Source organism: Pleurodeles waltl, chromosome 2_1 (assembly GCF_031143425.1).
Source record: "Pleurodeles waltl isolate 20211129_DDA chromosome 2_1, aPleWal1.hap1.20221129, whole genome shotgun sequence".
Taxonomy (NCBI): Eukaryota; Metazoa; Chordata; class Amphibia; order Caudata; family Salamandridae; genus Pleurodeles; species Pleurodeles waltl.
In genome coordinates this window covers 276,523,546-276,544,172 of record NC_090438.1, presented here as the reverse complement: position 1 = coordinate 276,544,172, position 20,627 = coordinate 276,523,546, and the positions used below count along the sequence as shown (strand labels likewise).

Genomic DNA, 20,627 nt, shown 5'->3' with positions numbered 1-20,627 from the left:
GTTATATAATATATTAAGATATTGTTTAGTGTTTAGAATATTCCTTGACATTTTAGAATGCAGAATGTGGATCTTATGTTAGAATGTAACAACTGTCAGTTGGTCCCTGGCTGGTGTGGTGGCTGGGACGTTTCCTGTTTACAGCCTTATCCTAATACACAACACATTTGAAGATATCTCTATGTATGCGGTCATCTTTACCATAGTTGTCCTTGATTATTTTGAAGGAATGAGGTCGCAGAAGTAGTTTATAGTTTTTATGTGTTTTATAAAGTTAACTAAATCCTCTGTACTGATAGAAGAGAAAGTATTTGAAAGCGTGAGAGAATTTGGGGGTAGGAACAGTGTATTGGGCAATTATCAATTTAATTTCCTCTGAGAAAAAGCTGAAGAATTAGGTTTTTCATTTGTGGTAGTTCTAAGGTATTTTTCACGTGGTACTGAGAGATTTGTGAGGTGACATAATAATGAACTTGTGGCAGTGGGTTAAGGCCACTATTTGTTCCTCTTTGAAGGAGTATTTACCAAAAGAGATTATGAGTCTGTTTTCCTTCCTTAATGTTCTGAGATTTCTGAGTATTATGGAAAGTTTAGATTTTCTCCATTAATTTTCCACTTTTATGAAGCTCCTTCTTTCTTAGGATGTGGACACAGAGAACCAAGGATGGCTAGGTTTTAAGTAGGAATATTGGAGTTTCTGAGGGTCCAGTTCACCTACATTTTTGTAATGGTTTCCTCATAGTCACGGGTAGCATTTTCAAAATTCTTGTGGGGATTAAGAGGCTTGATTTTGGAAGCTATCTGCTCTTGGAGGGCTGACGGTGTGAAATGTTTCAGTGTATGAATAAAATACATTATTTTGGGAGAGCATGCTACTTTCAGTAATGAGGGTAGTCAACTGATCGACCAATTTAGTGTCAGTAGTTCGAAAGTGGTGCATTGTGTAAACATTTAAAGTGTTCTCTGTGGACTGTAATGGTTACATTGTTTTGATGTACAAGGATGTCTAGGATGGTGTGCTTCTTTAACCATGATTCTATGATAAATATGTCATCAAGACTGAGGTCAGTGGTAAGGTTGAATATTTGGATGCAATGGACAGTTGCCAACCAGGCATTTAAAAGCATGCATGAGAGGTGCATGTTAGTGGCAGCACCAGTGCTAAAGTATTTTCTTTGGGTGGTCATGATATGAATGAGGTTGGCAGTATTTGCAGTTCTTCAAGGCTAAAGTATCTGTCTCTCGTCTTTTGTTTTTGATGATAGTGATGGAAGAGTTGAGACTGGAGGCACATTTTAGAAACTAATTGAGTCATGTTGTTTCATGAGCAGATGTACTGATGAGACAGAGCATGTTTGTGAGATACAAAATGTGCCTTATATAACTCAGGATAGTAACTGAGGGTGTCACAAATAAATATCAAGAGACAATGGTGAATCTTATGCATAGGTGTACCGGCTGTAATCTTGGTGAGTTAAAGCTCAGTTGATAGTCTTTAAGGCTAGTCCCCTAGCCAGTGCTCTGATTCCTCATAATCTCTAATAATAAATGGATTTCTAACACTACCATAGGGCACCGCCTGTACTGCAGTTCGTCTCAGCTTACCTGCTGTTAGCAGGGGATTTAATAGTCAAGAGAAAGGGACTTTTGCAACATAGTCCTTTCAAATACCAGCTTTTTAGTACAGTCACAAATAATGATAACAGAAGTGCTGCTTCTCCATCCGGCCAGTATGTAAGTGGTTCTAGATTTGACCTTAACAACATTGGTGTAGAGAGGGGGAATACTGTGGGATACCTGCATACAAGTGGTGGTGGGTAGTGAGGTGAAGGGGTAGCAGATTATGTTGACAAAGTTTTAGGTGTGTTGGGTGAGGGACTCCGGCATAAGCATAGAGGTCAAGCTTTTTTGTACCTGATTTACAGCTTGGAGTAGGTTCCACCCAATGGCGACTGCTGAACAGAAAGTGTTTGGGCACTGTCAACCCAGCATGCATACTAAGAAAATGTTCTAGTGCAGCTCTGTTCTCCAAAAATGAAAACAGACAAACTGATATTTTTATGGTCTATGGCCAGTCAGGGCAAATCTCGTATGTCAGCAGCACAGCTCAGGGAGCATGGGAGGACTCCACTGATTGCACGTTTGACTGTACTTTGTTTTTCTGCCATCTAATACATATATAATTCACAAACATGTTATTTAAAGCAGTCAAGCAATGTCAGGCGTTCCTTGTACCAATGAAGCTGACGCCATGTTGGTAAAGTCGCCCATTGCCTTTCAGAAGTCAGAGAGGGGGGCTGACTGGCAAAAAAAATTTCACTCCAAGATCCAAAATGACCATGGGTTGCATAAAGCACAGGGAGGAGTCTTCACAAAAGGAAGAGGAATGTATGTACAGTAGCCTCATTCTTTATGACACTTCCTCTGTTAGAAAGATAAATACATGAAAAAGGCTGTATTTTGTACTAACAAAATTACCTGAATGGTCCGCTGGAGTAAATGCGTTTATGATAGCATCACTACTCCTGTCTGAGCTTACAGCATGTAATATACTGAGCACCGGTCTCTAAGCGTATCTTATTTGTATAGATCTGACGCCTCAGGCTTGTCTTTGTGTAATCTGTATAACCTTTGATTTACTGATCCTGCCCCTTACAAGTAGAGTTTCACACTAAGTATTCTATTAAGAATCTACCTGAAAGGAATTTGATTTAAAAAAATGAAGAATAATGCTCTATATATTTTGAAAAGCAATAGGCCACACAGTTTGCATAACAAGGCTTTTTTTTTTTAAACTGGCTGTAGTTAATATCTAATACATTTAGCTCTGTACACAACTATTAGAGTCCAACAAGTTTTAAAAAATCAACAGTTTTCCTACAGTTTATTCTCTCTTTAGCCTTTTTTTAAAATAATTGTATCTGTAATCATGCCGAAGAGTGACAACCCTGTAAAATGCAAGTGAACTACTGGTCTAAAGCCTATGACAGCCCGTCCAGAATACATTCTCAACACTCTGGGGCAAGTGTGATTACCCCAGATAAAGGTCCGTCAGATTTCCCCTGACTCCGGATAATTAAACCTCAGACCTTGAAAAGTAGGTAACCATTAGAAACCCCATAATGTTATGTTTGTTGGTGAGAGGGCTAAGTTATTTAGCTTGTGAAGCACTCTTTCTGGTGGATATACTATCCTCACCATCGTATTCCGAGGGGCCTGACTCGATCTGGAGACATTTTTTAATAATGCTCCTCTCAAGCGCTGATAGGTGACACTGCCCTAAAAGAGCTGGGAAGGTTGCTGTTGTTGGTAACCTAGGCATCAGGAGCACTGCCTAAAACGTCTATACTGCTGGCAGGACTATCTGGCTGGGGACAACAACCCCAAAGGACTGAGCTGTGACACAATTCTTTTTTTTTTAATCACTCAAGCGCCGGGTCAGCCTCCAGTCCAAACAGTATAGATCCATCAGAGGGCGAGTCCATAAGTGGCATTCAGACCTCCTCTGAAAATCCAGTTGCTCACCTCCAGGTGCGCCTTTTATGTACTAGACTGGTGCCAATTGCATAGCTTATGCAGACGGTAGTGCCCATGCCAGCAAACAACACATAATTTGCTGAGTCCTGTCCGTTTTGGATCACTTGGGCTGGTGAGGTCCTCAGGACCTCAGGAATGGCCAACAAAATCTTGCTACCATGTCCCTTAAGGTATGTATTTAAGTATCAAGATGGTACACTAAAACAAAGAGTATAAAGTCAGGTTAGCTGAGGAAAACATTTCCGTTCCAGAGACATCAATTGGATCTTTTTTTAATGATTTTCAAAGAATGATATTGCAAATCAGTACAAAAAAACTTTGTTCAATATCCATCCAGTGTTATAATGTTCATATATTTTCTAATCAAGGGATCCCCTTTTCTGAATTATTTATGTTCATTTAATTAGAGATATGTTTCGAATATAAATGCATAATTATTAATGATGTTAATAATTGCAACATGATGTGATCATTTGGCTTGCTGGAATATATTTTGAAAGGTCTGAATTGCTTTTCACTTAGTGTTTCTAAATAAAGAAAAAGTGTTGACAGTAATTGAAATATTGATTGCTCACTGGTTTTAAATAAAGAGCAGGGTTTCACAGAATATAAGAAAGTAACTTTAATACCATTTGCTTAGTTTGAAAATGATCAACAACGTTCAGACAGAGAATATAAACTGGAACAAAGCACTATTAAATAGAGAAGAACTTCGTGCCAGGGATATCAGAAAAGAACAGCAACTGATGTTTCTTTCCTGAGCATTACCTCCATTTGTACAGAAATGGTAGATTGCTGTGAATCATCTCCTAGAAACTAGAGTAGGCCTTTTTTAGGGCGTGGTTTAGCTTAAGTAGCATAGGGAACGAGGGGTTGGGGATACTGATGTAAAGAAGCCTTTTGATACAGTCATAATGTTACATCATTTTCTACCGTTCTGATTCCTGGCAAGTATCATTGCAAGTACCTTTTTTATTTTTCTATTAGGTACTATTTATATTGTTATCACTTGCACATGATTTTGATTTTAATACATTGTTAAAATATTTTGCTAGTTTCCTAGTATTCTTGAGTGTGTTTATTAATAATAATAATAGAAGGTTTGGATTCCACTAAGAATCCCTCTGAAATTTCACAGGGCTGATTGTTACCTGAAGTGTACCTCACTCGAGTAATGTTTTCTAGGTTGCAGGGTAGCTGCATTCAACCAAGTTCTCTAGCTCAGGTTGGCATATTGACTAAGGTTTCATTTTGAGTGTTGGCAGATGGGTTACTCTGTCACAAATATAATGGGTTTCCTGTCTTCCATATTACAAGTGTCTTCAGAATTTGAATTACATTTTAATTTGCATTTAAAAGCATATAAAATTGAAAATGCATCAAAGCGCTAACATAAAAAGGCTATGGAAGGAAAATGGATCCTAATGGAACAGAAGCACAAAGAACCAGGGGAAACCTAGACCAAAAAGTTACGAGGCCGAAAATAACCAAGGTAGGAGTCAGAAAGTCAGGTAAGAGTGAGATATTAGATATAAAGCACTTGTAATAGGGTTGACTGGAGAACTTATCTGCCAAATTCTAAATCAGACCTTCTTTCCTTAGTGCAGAGGGTCTAGAAAATCCATGTCTGAGAAGTGTTCTGGAAAGAAATCCAAAAAACGTATCACCGGCAATTGCTACAGTATTTTCCGTACACATACATAATCATACAAAGGATCAAATTCCAGACATATAGATTGAAAATAAAGTCTAAAGCCACAAGCCATTTTTGTATGTAGGAGTACGTGTCCATGTGCCTAAGACCAATCTGGAGTAACGCTCTCCACATGGAATCCTCTAAGTCGATGTGGGATGGAGCACCGCAGGACAGCATTATAATAGTTAATGCCATCCGTCTAACTGTATTGCATTTTAAAAATATTCTCTACAAGGAGGCCAAATATCTCTAAGATGTTAATGGAGGGCAATTTTTTGCATTATTCCTGACAGTAAACCATATGTTTAAGCCATATTTTCTGAGTGGGGTTGCGATCGTACCCCCAGTGACATGCCATTAATCTGTTAGACAATAGAGGGGCTAGGGCTGAGAGTCACCACATTCCAGCAGAAACATTATTAACCAGTCCCAGCAGACATAATCTGAGGAATGATGGAACAGATTGTTATACCATTTTTTAGAGTATCTATAGCACCTCGCACCAGTAGTTGATGTGGTATCTAAAAGTAATTTAAGGTTTATCAACTGCTGTGGTTCTGCTCAAAGGGTAGTGAAAAAGCTTTATGTGCCAAACACTATAGATCATAAAGGAGTATCTCTTGTGGTGTGTGCTAATTCCCCACTACAATTAGGAATACTGAAATGAATCCTCCACGAGATCTTCCATCCTTAGCAGCTTAAGGGAGTCCAAGAGACCGAGAGATTTATCTTCAAAGAAAGGTATTAATTGTGGATTGTGCAAGGGTGTTAGGGCTGGAGAGTATAATGAATCGGGCCAACTCAACATGGCTTGAATGCTGTCGTTTTCAGGGGAGATATCTTTTCTAGTACACTGTCTTTGAAACAAAGTTTGAGTCAATGGAAAGCAGACAAAGTTAGGAGCAGAGCTCTAGATCCATGGAAAGAAAGTGATTGATGTCTGCATGCATAGGTGGCACTTTTATGAGGCTCCACTCTGTCACTTCTGTGACAATATGAAGTCACAGTGAAGTTGAGCTGAAAAAAACGTCTTATCTAGTCTAGAACATGGGGATATTCCAAGGATGAGAAATCTCCAAATAAAAACAACCATCAATGTATCCATCAAAGCACTGGAATATGTCAGAGCAACTTGCTTCCATCAATGCAAACTTGTTTAAATCTTTGCACAATTGTCTCCCTTAAGTAAACTTTGGGTGCTATCCCTGTTAAAAACAACACAGGTTCAATTGCCAGGGCTTGATGATCTGAAGTTGTTTATGAAGAAAAGCACACTATCAGTTACAGGCAAGCCATAATGAGCACACTATCAGTGTTTGGAACATTGTCTGGAAAACTGGTGGGCAAAGGTACCAACATTTCAAACAGAGTCTCTGGAATTTTCATGACAGGAATACATATGTTGCTGTCAGCATTAAGTTTAAAATGGGTACCAGATACTCAAAATGAAAACGTATAGTGAAAAACGTTTGACATCATCTCACGAAGCGCTATAGTTTTTGTCAGACTGCTGATTTACAGGCTCTAAGAGGGAAACCTGATTATTATATTATATCTATGTTTTGGCTAAATCAAAATTTGTTCTCTAAGCAGCCCAATCTTGGCTACAGAATTTAATGCCTTAAACTGAATACTGTTTAACAATTATCATGGGGCATTCATTATGGCTGTCTGCGCCTAACAAAACTGCCAAACAGTAAATGATCTGCATACACGTTTCAGAAATCTAATTCACCAATGATTAAGAAGAAACTTGACCAGCCTGTAGACAATCATTTTAACATTGGGGACCATTTGCTATCGCATTTGAAGATGTCCCCTCTGGAAGCTATCGCACAGAAATAAATACTGGACTTCAGAGAAATCTTCTGGTTGGACAGTTTGGGTTGGTATTATGTATGCTAATAACATATTATGTTGCATTAAACAAATCTAACAAATGAATGAAAAAACAAAGATTAAAGTGACAATTAGGTGAACATGTCAGTTGAAACATGCTGTTTTAAAAGTACAAAATCATTCAAATTCACCAGTTACAGTTATCTCAAGTAACTATAACTTGTGCCCTCGGGTAACTATAACTTGAACCCTCACCATGCACACTTTTGTCATCAATAATTTAATTGCAAATGTTGCAGTGATATAATCGATAATGTTATAGAAGATGTGATTAGTTATGTAATATGAGAGGTAATTAGCAGTGCATGGCGAGAGCACGAGTTATAGTTACCACAGGGCATGAATTATGGGTACCGGAGATAACTATAAATGGTGAACTTCTGTGGTTTTGTATGTTTAAAACCACATGTTTTAACTGACACTTTCACCTAACTGTAGCGTCACTTTAACCTTTGTTTTTTTAGTGAATTTCTAGCATTTCTTTAATCTAAAAAAATATATTATTACCACTCATAAAGTCAATCCCCCTGCCATGCACAACCTTCAGCCCTGCATCCAAGCACTTACAAGCACCCACCTAAACGCCATTCACAGCTTCTGGCATGTTATGGTCCTGGCAGCACTCAGACTGACGTAATAATTTTGCCAAAGAATCACAACAACAAATTGTGTCTCCAAAAATATAAACTATTTTTCATATTTAATCCAGAGTAAATTTCAGTAATTCACACAATGCAGTGTTTAATAACAGTGAATATTAACAAAATATTTAATGAACTTATTGAAAAAAAATAAACATGGCTCTGAGTCTTAACATAGTTTTTTTTATTGCAATTTATCGGCTGAAAAATGTAAAAAAAAATAAAAAGACTCAGATTTTTCTTTTGAAAAAAGCAACATGTCTGTCTTTTAGGAATTTTTAGTTCACAAGGTCCAATCTTAAAAACAACCACAAGAGGGACTTGCACTCCAACTGAAGAACACAGAGCTCCAGCTAGAAGTGATATAAATATATATATATATATATATATATATACATATATATATAAAATATATACATATATGTGAAATATTGTAATCTCTCCTGGGGTCATGGTTTTAATGACCCGGGAGTCTTACTTTTTATTTTTTATTTTATAAAGTTGCTGGGGGAGAGTCTGCTTTATTTTCTCCAGCCCACAATATCATTAACAGAATGTTTGGTGGTGCCCCTCCCTATTGAGTATTGAGGTGGGGGTGCGCAGCACCATGCCCCAAGCCTTTATAGCCCAGGAGACGGCATCCGCCAGGGCCTTTATTTTTAATTAAGGTGAGGGAACGTGGCCACCATCCCAGAGCCTCCTTGGGCCTCAAGGACCTCCTCCCATGGAGCCTATTTTAATAATTAAGGGAAGAAGGTGCGCTCAGACCCCTTCCCGCCCATCTGTGGGCTCTGGAGACACCATCCCTGGGCTTATTTAAATTAAGGGAAGGGGGACCCCAGGGCCAGAGGTGGGTGCCCTGGTGTCCACCAGGGGCACCCACAAACCACTAGATGGGGCCCACGGGGGAGCCCCGGACTCCTGCAGCCCCAGCTGGCCTCCTACATTCACCCAAGCCATGGTGCATCGGAAACCGGCTTTGCTCCTGACCAGAGTATGCAGGTGTTTTTCTTGCTCCCTTTGGGTGGGAGCAATCACAGTTTCCCTGTCTGCAATGGCATGGCAGGGAAACAGAAATCTGTTGCCACCCCACAGGAGAATTTGCAAATCTCCCATGGGATAGAACCACTGTTTGCAGGGGTGGGCTCCCCGGGACACAATTTGTGGGTGGGACAAGGAAAATGGGGTCCCAAGGTCTTAACAGGATCAGGGAGGGGAGCCCCCTCCTCACTACTTAATCCTTGGCTCCATGGATGGGGTCCCTGGGGCCCATTTGGGCTTAGAGAGAGTGACTGCATGCCCCCTCCCTATTATTATGAATTTCTGCCCCTGGGGATGGAGTCCCCTGTGCCTCTTAGGGTTGGTGAGGGAGGCTGTGTGGCCTCCTCCCCTTCTACTGTTCATTTCCGTCATGTGGGGTGTCCCTGGGACCCCTTAAGGCTTTGGGAAGGGGCCATTTGCCCCATCCCCTAAATAATGCATTAATAACACCAACCAGTGTTTAATTAGTTTGTAAATAACAGATCCTGTGGGATCGCAACTTTAAAAAAAAAAAAAAAAATTGTCCTGTGGGAGGGGGTCTCCACCTGCGACCCCACCCACAGACAGGGCCTAAAGAGCAAAGGGATCCCTACCCTGCTCCCTTATATTTTTTTTCTGAAATTAAACACAGGACTAAGTCTCTGAGTCTTGTAATGTCTGCCTGCAACATTTTTCCCCTTGTTGCCTGCAGCCCATTACCCTATCAGAATCTTGCTTCTGTGGGAGCAAAATGGCTAAAGGGTAAAAAAGCTCCCAAGACAATCAAAAGGCTCTTTTATTCAAAATTGGGCTTGAGGGACTTTCACGAGAGTTCATCAAACCCAACCATCAAGATCTACAAATATTTTTGGAGCTTGATATTGCCTACCATACTGTACGGGTTCACACCAAATCACAAAAAGCATGCTTTCTGGACCAAGATCTAGCTTCCTGCCAAATTTGGTGTAATTATGTACAGTAGTTTTTGAGATAGTGCTTTTCAAAAAAGCCCATGGAAAATGGATGCAGGACTTTCCATTTTGGGAAGCCCTTTTTTCTCAGTTCCCGCTTGATTGATCATCCAAAACTTTCCAGGAAGCAGCTGAGGTGGATGATTTTTTGGGAGAAATATTTTGTGAAGGTTTGTCAAACGCCACCAAAGTTATTAGTAAACCAAAAAGTGCTCTGTCTACGGAAATGCTGACCTTACTATAGCTACCCAATCGTGAGCGCCACTTGGTTTTATATATATACGTATATAAAATATACAACTTTGCATGGTAAAGGCATATGCTTTGTTATGGCATACATGGTAAAGGTGTCTTTGTGGGAAAGGCATATGTGGTAAAGGATGCTTGGTAAGGCATTGCGCGGTAAAGACTGTTCCCGTTTATTACTGCTTTAGGATGGCATTTTTCTGGCACAGATTTACGGCCTTGACCATGTTATTAAGTCATAGTCACAAGACTAAGTTCAAAATAATGTTTTTGCTGGATTTATTGGGCCTATTAATGCATACTCTGTTAATAGCCCTCGTTTTCTTTTTTGATCAAAGAGCTTTGTTTAACAATTGCGTATGACAGACCTGTAGCAAGTGCTTTGTCAGATGATCTGTATTTCTTTTTTCTTTTTTATTTGTACTAATCAAACCCTATTCACACACACACACGCAAACACACACATACAAATAATATGTATTTATTTGTGACCTATTGTACACTCACTGTCAGATGGAGACAAAATAGAAAAATGTCGGGAAACGTATGTATGACAAATATAATGAACCCCCGGAGCAACCAAAATTATATACATCAGAGAAGAAAGTCCATGTGTACAGTACAAAACTTATTTTATTTTCCATCTTCTCGATCTTTAAACGAATTCTGACAAGAAATGTAGCCAATGTTTTGCAATTGTGGTGCGTTTACCAACGACTTCCTCAGGGCAAACACTACAGGCCTCATTATGACCCTGCAGCCCCATCGCACATTCCACTGCTGCACCCGCCGCACCGCCACATTGCAGCCGGCTCCATTAGGAGCTGCCTGCAATGTTAAGGCACTGTGGTGAACTCCTAATAGGGCCGGCGGGGTTCAGGCCGCAAAGGCGGGCTGATGGCAGGAAGAGTTTGGTGGGTGGTCTCCGCCGCCCGCCAAACTCATAATGAGGCCCTACATGTTAACCAAAACGCTGACATTTCCACCAAAACTTAATAGGATCAACATTTCTAGTGATAACTCAAGTCGGTATTTCTAGTAAAATTATTTTTTTATCCTCCACAACAAAATTAAAAGTTCAGATAAGTTGTTGGGGGAGAAGGAGTGTACTCTAACATCCACGTGTATAGTAGCCACCTTTTCATATGATGATAATCTGCCAAAGAAAAAATAAACTGAACCCATTAAGTGAGTTTAGCTAGTAGGGCTTCGGTAGATTTAAAACTGAAATTATGATAGTACAATAGCAAGACGTCTGCAAGAACCACTAAGGGGACAGCCATATTACATACAAAGCTGTACATGTTTTTATTAAAACAGTGAGTATTTTGTGCTGGCCAACTTGAATATTGACTTGGCCAGAGATACGTTTTAGTTTCTACTTTTAGCTAACCTTAGCATCTTAATTTTTGCACTTCTTGAACAAAAATCTGGCTATTTCTGCTCTTTCTTTGTGTTTTGTTACCCCCACATGAAAGTTTGTTTTAGGTTGTTACTTCCACAGAGCACGTCTGGTAACAAAAAACACTCTGTGGGCTTACCAAGAGCATGTAGAAGCTTGGACCTCACACATTGCTTCCCATTAGTTTCTTTCCTTTCACTCTCGTTTGCCTACTTCTTATTAGATGATTTTTGTCAGTTTTATGTTTGTACATGCCATGAAGCATAGCCTCTTTAGTCAGGACCTTGATTGGGTAACGCCTGTGCTTCTTCTGCTTGCTTTTAAGGAACTACTTTTGTCATTTTGTTTAAGCACTCCATGGGAGTGCATGTGATTTCCAGCTATCTCCCTTGTGTGTTTTAATCATCTCTTATCTCTCTGTCTACGTGCTTCTCTCCCACCACCCACACTTGTGTTGCTCTCTTGCTTTTGTGCTTCTGCTCCAGCACTCAACTTTGCTTTTTCATTCTTTGCTTCTGCCCCCACATTCCATCTTGCTCTCTTTCACTGTATGCTTCTGCATCTACACTCTACTTTGCTCTCCTTCGCCCATGTTCTCTTCCATTTGTTGCTTCTCCTCACCCGCAGTGTTGCTTCACCCCATCCAATCATGCAACCAGCTCATCAATTATTTATTTATTTTTTATACTTTGATTCGAGCTCCATTCTAAAACAGTGCTTTCATGTTTTTTTAACATTAAAATCCATCTCAGATTTTAAATAAAAAGACAAAACAGTGCCCCATGTAAGTGCGTGTATGTGTGTTGAACACGAGTGTGCCCATAAAATGCTGCAACATTCTTGTCATTAGGTCTTCTTTTCGCCCTGGTTCACAGCAGCGGTGATGCTGTTCAACAAAGCTAAAACGTTAACAAAGACAATTAGTCTCACTGGAGAGACCTACTGGTTTTTGTCAATGCTTATTACTGGATGCCAAATAACACAATGTTTCTCAATAAAGTACACATACAACAAACCATACACGTGTCATATGTGCTTATTCATTTCATTTAGACTCTTTTGCAAAGCACGGAATGGAGAGCAGATAAAGCGCACCAGGATGTGTTTTGGGGACAGGCTGCAAAATAGCAGATTTCCCACTAAGTTAACCTAGGCACTTGTCTATGAAAATGCCAACAATCCTCATTAACAAACGTCAGATTTGTTTAGTTTATTTACTGCAGGAGTAAGTGACTAAAATGCCATATCTGTAGACAAATGGACATTTAACTGCTACTTAGTGTATCAGTTTGACAAGTGAACATAATCCTTAACAGATCCAACAACTGCCTGATGCTAGCTGGTAGAAAACTGTTCACATGTTACAAGATAGCAACTGCAAAGAAATTAAGTACACTATAAGAAGAAAAAAAAAGCATCCTGAAATAAGATTAGCTAAACATGTATATTATTACATATTTTATCATTAAATCTTTCTGAGAAAATGTTTAAAATATGATTACCTCTTTGTAGCCTAAAGCAGCAGAGGGTCTTAACGGAGGAGCTGGTCTAAGACAACTATAAGTCCATGTTTTTGGAATTTTGGCAGGTTCCAGTGGTCCTCGACTCTGTGTTGTGGGATTAAAAGTGCTTGTATGATGAGCAGCTGGAGGTTGTTTCCCATCTACATTCTAAAATGGGCGAAGAGGTACATAATTCAGTTAAAAACGTCTGCAACTATTTGAATCAGTCATTTTTACAACCAGTAGAAATATTCTCTATTAATATATCATTCGTATGCAGATGTGTAATGACGGTCAGTGACTGATTCATTGAATGAAGGCATGAAAACATTATCAAGCCCGATACAGAGTTCCACAAGGATATTTAAAATGAACGGTGTAGTGTAGAGGCAAGTCCCTTTATATGTTGTCGGGGGTTGGGGCAAATTCAGGGTGTGTAACTGGTTAGATGTCGCTTGTGGCTAGTAACACAAGGCCTGCCTTCAGTTAAGTTTACGTGTTCTTCTCTAAACCCTCTCACAGCAAACAATCAGAAGTCTCGCGTGAGGCACTTAATCTTGGGGTAAAAGACTCAGATGCTAAAAACTGACGTTGCTGTAGAACTGCCAACCAGGTTCTCAGCCACATGTTTCTAGAAGGTTAAAGATTGGCAGCCAGTGCCCAGGCCCAAGAGTTTTGTGAAGGAGGGATCAACTGGTCCAAGGCCTCATCTGCCAAAGATCGAGTGCAATGGATGCAGTGAAACAAGGCAAAAAATCTGATGTGAAGCTGGTCCAGCGTCCTCTTTTTTTCTCTTTGTTGGTTTGAACATCATTGTAGTTTGAACACATCAGTGCCTTGTCTGGAAAGAGCTAAAATACCCACTGCCTTGTGTTTACGCTTTGGCACTAGTTGCCGAGGGCTTCTGCTAGTGCAACACAATTGTTATGCAGTTTTTCAGACATCTTCATGAACCAATCTAGGGAACTTTTGTGGGGAGCAACTAAACAAAGTACATCAGTGGGGGATGTAACATGGCTCTATCCAGCGCCCTGGAGGAAGACTCACAAGTGGTGCTGTGGTATCCAGCCAAGATCCCTTTGCGCTGAGAGATAGGGCACAGAGCAGAGACAGAGAGAAACAAAAATGAAATTGTGGGGCTGGAGCTGGCTATTTCAGTGGTGGAAGTTCATCAGTGTTTCAGGAAGAGGCGTGGCAGCTTCATAAAACAGGGGGCAGTAGTAGATGAGGTTTTGCAGCAGTTAGGATACATACTGCCACAAAATGGAAATGTGGAATTTACAGTTTTCTAGGGAGTACACGGGAAAATGGAGAGTGAGGATCCAGGCGGCCCTAGAAGATAAGGTGTGAGAGTTTAGGACTGCGGCCTCTGCTGTTTGCCCAGCAGGATGTCGGGGCTCGGGTGATGTATCTTAGGAAGCACCTGAAGACGGGTAGGGCCACATGGATAGGGACAATCGCAAAAGAGAGAGGCTAAGGGACGAGCTAACTCGGTTGAGCTGGATAAATTGTGAAAAAACAACAGGTCAATTTCCCCAGACAATAATCATCCTACCAGAACAAGCCCATTACAGAGTGAATGGAAACAAACGGGATGTAAGAAGGTTTTATAGGAACAGAAGGGTAGAGGAAGGGACTGAATAGCTTTGGAAGTGTGCTATTTCTATATGTGGTCCTGCAGGAAAAAAGCAGGGGGGTTGGAACAGACTTCATAGACGGGGAAATGAAGCCCTCTTCTATCAATTGTTTAAGATTTTGCCTGAACAGTCCCAGGGTGCTGAAATCTAACCTGTTTGACGACTATTCAAGAAACACAATGTAGGGCCACCTAAACAGATCTGATCTTGTGAAGGAAATATGACATAATTATTTCTACCACAGTATACTCCAGTAAGATAAATCTGCAGCAAAGTAGATAATAGTATAAGACAAACCTGTGTAACATCAACTGAGGTTCTACATAGTTGTGATACAAATTTTCTAAATTACAAATTTATATCACACAAAGTTACAATTTGAGCCACAGGGATGTAAGCAAGTACTGAATATTGCAAATGTGTAAGAAGCAAAAGGCAGACAACTGAGATAAGGATGGCCATTTTTGAGACGTAGAAAGAAAAAATTAAATGTATGAAACAAAGAAAAAGTTTCTTGCTAAACAGGAATAGTCTCCAGTTAATTCCGCCTCCCAAAGCTCACAGGATTACTCTCATTAAGTATGTAAGGTAAAACCACATTTTTTTTTTTGAGGGGGGGGGACCCTATCTTTAATTACTTTCAAAGGAAAGAAGGGATTGAAACCAAAAAGAATAAGAAAAAGACTAGAAAGAGGAAGGCCAGAAGGTGGAAGTAGAAAATAAATGCAAGCACACTGCACACAAAGTACTGGAGAAAAATAAGGGAGAAACCAGTTATTGCAGTGTTATTATAAGTCTGTGGAAAATATGATTTCCCCACCTTTAAACATCTCTTAAAAGGGTTAGTTGATTATTCAGTATGTGCATACAGGTTGAGGATTAAAGAAAGATAGTGCAGTATATTACCTCATATTTATCTTCCGGACTTTGACCATCACTATACGTCGATGCATGCCATCAATGCTTGATTTATAACAATTTATGAATAAATAAACTGATTTATTAAACACAAAAGAATTAAAATACATAAGTAAGTGGTGTTCCACAAAATGTTTTTCATTCTGGCCAGCTAATCTCTTTCCATAACTCCTCCAGATCCGCTCTCTTCATTCTGCTCATAGCAGAGCAAGATCCACTAGTACTTTAAAGAAAGCTCAGAAAACGTACTATCAACATTCTGCCCGTGCACATATTGCATCCGAGGTACCAGCGAAGGAAATGCTGTTTGGGAGTGAGATGCGAATTTTGGAATTACAAACCCCTGTTTAGACTGCAGATCACTAGAAAAAGATATAACAGAGACACTGGAAAAATTAGGATTTCTTGACCCTAGCCACATATCAGTCTTACATTTTACAGATCTGACATTTCTACATCCTCTAGACTGATAATTGGATGTCAGGAGTGGATTTATGCATCATATGTTATAAAGGAAAAAAAAAAATCCAATGATGAAAGGAGTACCAGTAAAATAAGGTCCTTAAAATCAATCTAGGGTTAACTCATCATGCCTAGAATTTGGTCAGTCCAGGAACAGTGTTACAGAGCAGCCCTGTGACTGAGGTCACGGAAACCACAAGCACAGCTTTAACTGGTCTGGTAGGAAGGGCAGGGGCAGGTATTGATAGATTCCGAACAGGATCAACAAGCACTGGTATCTTGAGCAGCAGAAGCCAGAGTCAATGGAATACATCAGATGGAGAAGGGGGAGATTTAACGATTTGAAACCTTATCTGGGGACCGTCAGTAGAGGGTTTAACTTCTTTAACACCAGAACATGCTCAAAGGATAAAGAGGTTCATTCCAGTGTCAGGAAATGGAACCGCCAGACCCAGAATTTATTCTAGAATGAAACCATGTCACAGATGAGGAGGAAGATCACTCCTTTTTGTGCTGCTTCTCGTGCTTCTTTCCTCAAAACATGTCCTTTTCCTAGGGAACTTACCTCAGGACAGGGAAGAAGAGGTCCACCATTGTGGGCTTTTCCCAAACACAGATTGGCCTTCCTTCCCCAATTGTACTGCTGAGTATAAGGGCACAAAATGCATAATCATGCAATGTGAGGCATCACATTTTTCACTGTGGAGGTCTGAAATGGCTGTTTTTTTCCTCCACACTTGGCACAGCATGCACAGATGAGTGATCATCGGTGCCACTTCAGATGGCAGTACCTCAAACTGCCAGTGTGCCTACCACACTTGCAACGGAAGTATTAGCAATACTGACTGTAAATGGCATAGGGATTTTCAAGAATCAGGCTACACAAGAAAGAACCCTCTCACAAGGGTCTGACAGCATGAACATAATAAAGATCTGTTTACAGATACAATTTCAACAACCTGATGTCTGTAAAGAGTTGCAGACTCCTATGCTTTTTCTGCATACCAAGTTCCTGAAGTGGTCACCTTGGATTGTCTTGGGCTTTGAAACTTCCTCAGCTGCATCTTTATTAAGCAGTATCTGAACTTCTTTTTTAGCTGCCAGTTCCTGGACTTCAATCGAAACGATGGTGATTTGAGTGCTAGATTGCCAGGGTGTGGTCCACTGTCAGAATTTCCAGCACCCATTTGTGTCTAACCACAAGGGTTGGTCTTTAACATGTGGGAGCCTCCTTTCTCGGGACTCTGTGCGGACCTGAACCCCTGCTCACTGCACTGGCGGTATTGGTGCTAGTATCCTTAGAGCGGCAAAAAAATGGCCTTTTAAAGTAACAGGGTAGTTGACAACAACCATCTGCCATGTACTTATCTGCTTTGATCGTCTGCAAGGCAAGGTCATCTTCCAATAGAAATAAGCCTTTTATATTAAAAGGGATGTCCTGATTTTCACTCTTGGAAAAGAAGTCGGGTATTCTGATTTTCACGTTTGGAGTGAATACCATGAACTTTAGACAGATTTAGCATAGTAAGAGATGTTTGTAGTGCACGTGGGAAAAAATGTCTGCCTTACCGAAGGATTATTTCATGGCAAGCATAAGAATTATGTCATGGCAATGCTTAGAGGCCCGTCTGTCCTCCATCATGAAAAGCTTTGTTGTGGCTGTCGCCTTAACAAAATAGCAGGATCTTATCTGTCTTTTCAAAGTGCTCCTTATCTAACTTGACAAAAGATTGCAGCATCTGCTGCCCAATAATGAGAGGAACTGTTTCAGAAATCTTCCAAACTATATATATACAGATTATATCAAGAGATGGGATTTCATCTGGCCCTTTATGAGGGCAACAGGAGTCTTTGCCCGCAAACTAGAAGATCCAGGGGTTGATACAGAACACACAAATAACACCCTCCTTACTGCCAGGAACTGTGCATGGTTGTTGGGACATATGACCTGAAGGGCTGGTAAGATCCATTACCTTGGTAGGCCATGTAAGGGGCTACCAAGAAAGACTTCTAGTCAGTTAGTGCCCAAGGGATGTGTAGTTCAGCGTCCATGTGAAACACTTTTTTACTCTGACCTACAAACATCTTAAATTGGCAAAGGGACTCTGCAGCGTGAAACATCCAAAACAGTTAAGATGGGAAAAAAGGAAAGGAACTTTTCACAGCTACAACACCATCACAGATGTAGGAGAAGGACGTGATGGAACAAGATACTGGAAGGGGGTATTTTGGGAGGAAGCCATGTTCCTGACAACCTTAAGGAGCAATGACAAACCAATTTTAGTACAAACATATAAGGCGTTCTCCATCAAAGCCACCAGGTGTAGCTTAGATCAGCAGCTCATGGTAATAGAGGAACACTAGAAAGGTCTTGTTTCAAAGATCTCAGCACAGGACTCACTGATAACAGAAACCAAAGACACTAGAAAGAGCAAAGGAATTCAAGCACTGAATAATTTTGCCTCTATCTTAAATTCACAAGGAATCTTAAATTAAATACTCGGACAACACATTGGGTGCTGATGATATTTTCTTGGTGGGGATGCCACCTCAGGCGGCAGGTGAGCAATTCTTTTGTGATAGAACCAGCTCCTCCTTTAGTATTAAGTTGCATGAGATATACAGACCTTCCAACTAAGTGCTCTAACCATAAGTAAGAAGCCATTGGTACTGTGACAGCAGAGCTGAGCAGTGCACAAGACAGATAGGCATCGAAGAAGCCAATGAACAAAGAGCTACTTTCACTGACAATGTAAGCATCTTGATTTTTTATACCACAGAAAGTTTTGATTTTACCTGATAGGGAGGCTAATCAGAGGCAGATGCAGAAACTGCAGAATATCAGAAACAAAGTAATCACCCTGGGATTTGAGGTATCATTGCTCTATCCCAGTAAATTAAGGGAAACATCTAAAGGATGACATCATGTGATCATTAAAAATGAAGCTCTCAAATGATCATGAGTTGTCATGTATGCACAGGCTGAGAGTTACAGCAGAAATTGGGCTTTCATGATAATGTGGACTGATTTTGGTCTGAGGATGGAGGTATGGAATAGTGGGAAATGTGGTTAATTGGTTTAGATATGGAATATGTTCACTGGTGTCTCCCCTTCCTCTTTTCCTACTCCATCATCCACCCAGGTCCCCCAGCCTCATTCACAGAGACTGAACTGGTGTTTCACTTGGAGAATAGACTTGTAGTTGGACAACAGTTCTTCACAGAATTATTTCTGTGCTTCTTTGGTTGATCCAAGCGTCATACCTTATGCCAGTCCTTAACAGAAGAAAGTGTTTGCATATTAACAATTTCCTTTTTGACAAACTGGGAGGTAAAGGTCAGTAAGAAACCTGAAAATAGGAGAGTAGAAAACATAGGTGAAGGAACTCTCCGACCACCAAACAGAGCAGAGCTCTGGGAGGCTCCAGGCACTCACAGGTGCAGTAAGGAAAATGTTACCTACCCAGTAAGCATCTGTTTGTCACATGTAATGCTGTAGATCCACATGCTCTGCATGTTCTTGCCATCTAGTGTTGGGTTTGGAGTGTTGCAATTTGTTTTTCTTCGAAGAAGAATTTTTGAGTCACAGGATCGAATTACTCCTCTTTCTTGGTGATATTGTACATGGGCATCAACTCCTTTGTTAGATTGTTTTCCCGCAGGCAGGTGAGAAAAGGAGTGTAGAGGAATATAAAGAAAGAGATGTCCATGCAAATATAAGTACATATGTGCAACTACATACAAGTATAAAGCAACCGAAAATACAGGCATGCAAGGAGGAGGAAGGGTTCATGTGTATCTACAGCACTACATGCCACAAATAGATGCTTACTGGGAAGGTAATACTTTCAGTTTGATGGTATGTATAGGTGTGTATATATACATGCTCTGCATAGACTGTAAAGCAGTCCCTCCATGAAAGCGGTGGCTAGCCTGCGAGAGTTGCAGTAGACTGGAAAAGTTTTCTTAGTACTGCTTGGCCTACGTTGGCTTGCTGCCATGCAAGTACTTCTACACATCAGTGTTTTGTATATGCATGTGATGTAGACTATGTAGCTGCCTTGCAAATGTCAGATATGGGTATATTTCCAGTATATTTCCAAGAAAAGCCATAGTGGTTCACTTCTTCCTGGTAGAGTTTGCATTGGGAGTAACAAGAAGTTGCCTTTTTGCTAAAGCATAACTAGTTTGAATACATTTTACAAACCACCTAGCTTTGCTTTTCTTTGATATTGGATTTCTTTATGAGGTAGTGAGAAAGCAACAAAGTGCTGTCTAGTCTTTCTAAACTCTTTAGTTCTGTCACTGTAGAACACATTAATGCATGTTTAACATCTGGAGTGTGAAGCGGTCTTTTGGCAACTAAGTCGGAAAGAAGACAGACAACTCAATAGATTGATTAATATGAAATTGAGAGACCACTTTAGGTATTTGGAAGAATGGCTCTTCTGGGGTTAGGGCCTGGAGCTCACTAACACATCTGAGAGATGTAATAACGAATAAAAAAGCCTTTTTCCATGAGGGTACTGAAGAGGATATGAGTGAGGTGGTTCACAAGGAGGACCCATAAGCCAGTTAAGGACGATGTATAGGTTTGAGGATGGTGCATGGGGTAATTATGGTGGAATGACCTGTTTAAACCTTACATGAATACATTAAATACTGGAATCCTAAAGAGGGATGTATGTTGTCTGTT

General features: G+C 40.3%; 1 protein-coding gene across 1 annotated transcript in view; it reads right to left on the bottom strand.

The window, feature by feature from the left end:
- The window catches only part of ARHGEF6 (Rac/Cdc42 guanine nucleotide exchange factor 6), a 793,672-nt gene that overhangs the window by 290,696 nt on the left and 482,349 nt on the right, over positions 1-20,627 (bottom strand). The window contains exon 16 of the mRNA XM_069212447.1: positions 12,915-13,082. Coding sequence (XP_069068548.1) covers positions 12,915-13,082 — 168 coding nt within the window. The remainder of the gene's footprint in view (positions 1-12,914; positions 13,083-20,627) is intronic.